Genomic DNA, 2,830 nt, shown 5'->3' with positions numbered 1-2,830 from the left:
TTGTAACAAAGCCAATATTGTTTGTTTTAAAATGATCAGACATTATAAACTAATACTGAATCTACACATTATTTTAGTTCCTGTTCACTGCAGTTACTTTATTATGTGTTAAAGCAGTTTAATAAAGTCCTGTGAACAGAGTGTCAGTAAAGGTTGTAAACATGATTTAATAATAATGAACGGAGGAATATATGAGAGTCTGTACAAAGTGATATTAATGTGCAGCAGATTGAAGTGATTCAGGTGCAGCAGGAGACAGAAATGTAACTGAATTGAAAGGTTGAATCAGAGGATTATTAACATATTAAACTGTGTTATCAGTGTCTTCACGTTCAGTGGGACATTTGGTGGAAACTGGAGTTTTTCTCCCGGCGGATCCGTCAGTGACAGGAGTCCGAGAACCGCCTGAGTCACCGGCGGCTCCCGTGTGTTTACCTCCGCAGGAAACTTCTCTGATTCAGAGCAAATAAATCCGTCCACCGCCGCGATTTCACTCTTATTGTCTGCTCACACGTCTCTGCTCACTGTAACACCACCGGGACATTTACAAACCGACCGATTTTATACATTTTAGGAGCCGAAACGTGAAGACAGACTGCGAGTTGCACAAAGTGACTGTGTGTTACGGAGGTTTGAAGCCTCCTGGAAGTAAATCAGCGAGTCCTCGGCGCCAAACCAGAAGCGGAGTGCGAAGGGACGGGCGTTTTCTCCCAGAAACAACAACCGCTGTGACCTCAAACGTTTCTCTCGCTGAATTTTATCCCCAAAATGTGGAGGAGAAAACACAAAGTGTCGCCGCACGAGAGCAGGACGGCGGCGCGGCGGCGCGGGTTGACTCTCCACGGTTCTCATGTGCTTTATAAGTCCCGCCTCCTGCTCTCAGCTCGGACACCTTCACACAAACACAGCAGAGACGAACAGACATGGCAGAAGAAGCTCCAGCAGCCGCCCCGGCCAAAGCCCCGGCCAAGGCCCCGAAGAAGAAGTCGGCTCCCCGTCCCAAGAAGGATGGACCCACCCTCCCGAAGCTGATCATCAGCGCCGTGACCGAGTCCAAGGAGCGCAAGGGGCTGTCACTGGCGGGGCTGAAGAAGGTCCTGGCTGGCAAAGGCGTCGATGTGGCCAAAGCCAACAAGCGCATCAACACCGCCGTGACCAAGCTGGTGACCAAAGGCACCCTGACCCAGACCTCCGGGACCGGCGCCTCCGGGTCCTTCAAGCTCGCCAAGAAGGAGACCAAAGCCGCCAAACCCGCGAAGAAAGTGGTGAAGAAGAAGGCCCCCGTTAAAGCCAAGAAGCCCGCAGCGAAGAAAACCGCCGCCAAGAAAGCGACACCCAAGAAAGTGGCGCCCAAAAAGTCCCCGAAGAAGGCCCCGGCCAAGAAAGCTGCCAAGAAGGCGCCGGTGAAGAAGAGTCCCAAGAAGGCTCCCGCCAAGAAGGTGGTGAAGAAGACCGCTCCGAAGAAGAGTCCGGCCAAGAAAGCTCCGGCAAAGAAAGCAGCTCCCAAGAAGACCAAGAAGTAAAGCGGTTCAGTCCTGCACTCAGTGCACCAACGGCTCTTTTAAGAGCCACCACAGCTTCTACTGAACTGCAGCTCCTACATGCTTCACTGCTTACACTTTATACAACCGCAGGTTATTATTTATTAGAGCTTCAGTCATATTCACAGCTGTTGTTATCGGCTCAATATGTGGTTATAATTATTGTCCTGTTTTACAGTTTAGTCATCAAGTATCAGAATAATGTTGATGAGAAGAATCTTCAGTCACTCTACAAATAACATGAAGTTCATTTATTTAAGATGAATTATTCTTCTGTAGCACTCCTCCCAAATTAGGATTTCAGTTTTATATATAACTTTTATATTATAGAATATATTTTTGTTAAGGTGCTTTTTTTTTTCATGTTTTCTAAACATTTACTTTACACAACTATTTTAAATGGTCAGAATGAAATAAAATACAAAAATGTACGGTTTGTTGTTAACCTGCTGTACTTTCGAGATTCTTTTACATATAAATATATTTATGTATTTCTATATTTATAGTAGTTGTACGTTTATTACTTTTGTAACTTTTTTTTTAACATATTTTATCTAAAAAGGTTATTTTCAGGGGCGGATCTAGAGGAGTTGGGTCGGGGGGGCCACTGCCCTAAAGTGTCTGGACACCCCAGTTTGGTGTCAGATTGAAGACGTCATTAAACTTAACGTCCAACATCATTAACAGGTCATTAAATGTGTCAATGGATGTTTTTTAACACTTTTATTGAATTTGAAATTGAATATATTGAAAAATAAAAATTAATTGATATGTCTGCTCCTTACAGTCAACATATCTTCCTCTGAATGTTATTTTACAGACCTCAATTATTTATTGTTACAATAAAAAGCACATTTTGATCATTATTGTGACGTTGATGTTTTGTTAATGCATAAATAAATCTGTTCAAAATCTAGACAAGATTGTATTTATTAAATTATTTGGGCCCATTGTGGATTATTTTCACTTTAAAATAAACTTTATTGAAGTTTTTCAAGACAACATTACAACATTTAAGTGCAACCACTGCCAAAAGTGCATTAATGTATATATAATATAATTATGTGAATTCATAATGATTATTTTCACCCTTTCTGTAATTGATCATTTATTAAGATAAGATAAGATATTCCTTTATTTGTCCCACAATGGGGAAATTCCAATGTTGCAGCATCAAATTGGATAGAGAAAAAGAAACAGTATACAAACAGTAAGAGTAGGAAAAAATAATAAATAAAAAACACTATGTACAAGAGAAAGAAAAAAGTAAGAATCTACAACAGCAACAG

The 2,830-nt window shown here is 41.6% G+C and overlaps 1 protein-coding gene across 1 annotated transcript; it reads left to right on the top strand.

The window, feature by feature from the left end:
• Positions 1-871: 871 nt before the first annotated feature.
• LOC118331470 (histone H1-like) lies at positions 872-2,407 on the top strand. Its single transcript, XM_035666426.1, has one exon. It carries the CDS (start codon positions 924-926, stop codon positions 1,521-1,523), a length of 600 nt encoding a protein of 199 aa, XP_035522319.1. The 5' UTR covers positions 872-923; the 3' UTR covers positions 1,524-2,407.
• The last annotated feature ends 423 nt before the right edge of the window (positions 2,408-2,830 follow it).

Source organism: Morone saxatilis, unplaced genomic scaffold (assembly GCF_004916995.1).
Source record: "Morone saxatilis isolate NCDOM2014 unplaced genomic scaffold, NCSU_SB_2.0 Contig20, whole genome shotgun sequence".
Taxonomy (NCBI): domain Eukaryota; kingdom Metazoa; phylum Chordata; class Actinopteri; family Moronidae; genus Morone; species Morone saxatilis.
The sequence above is the reverse complement of the archived record's forward strand: the minus strand, read 5'-3'. Positions and strand labels throughout refer to the sequence as shown.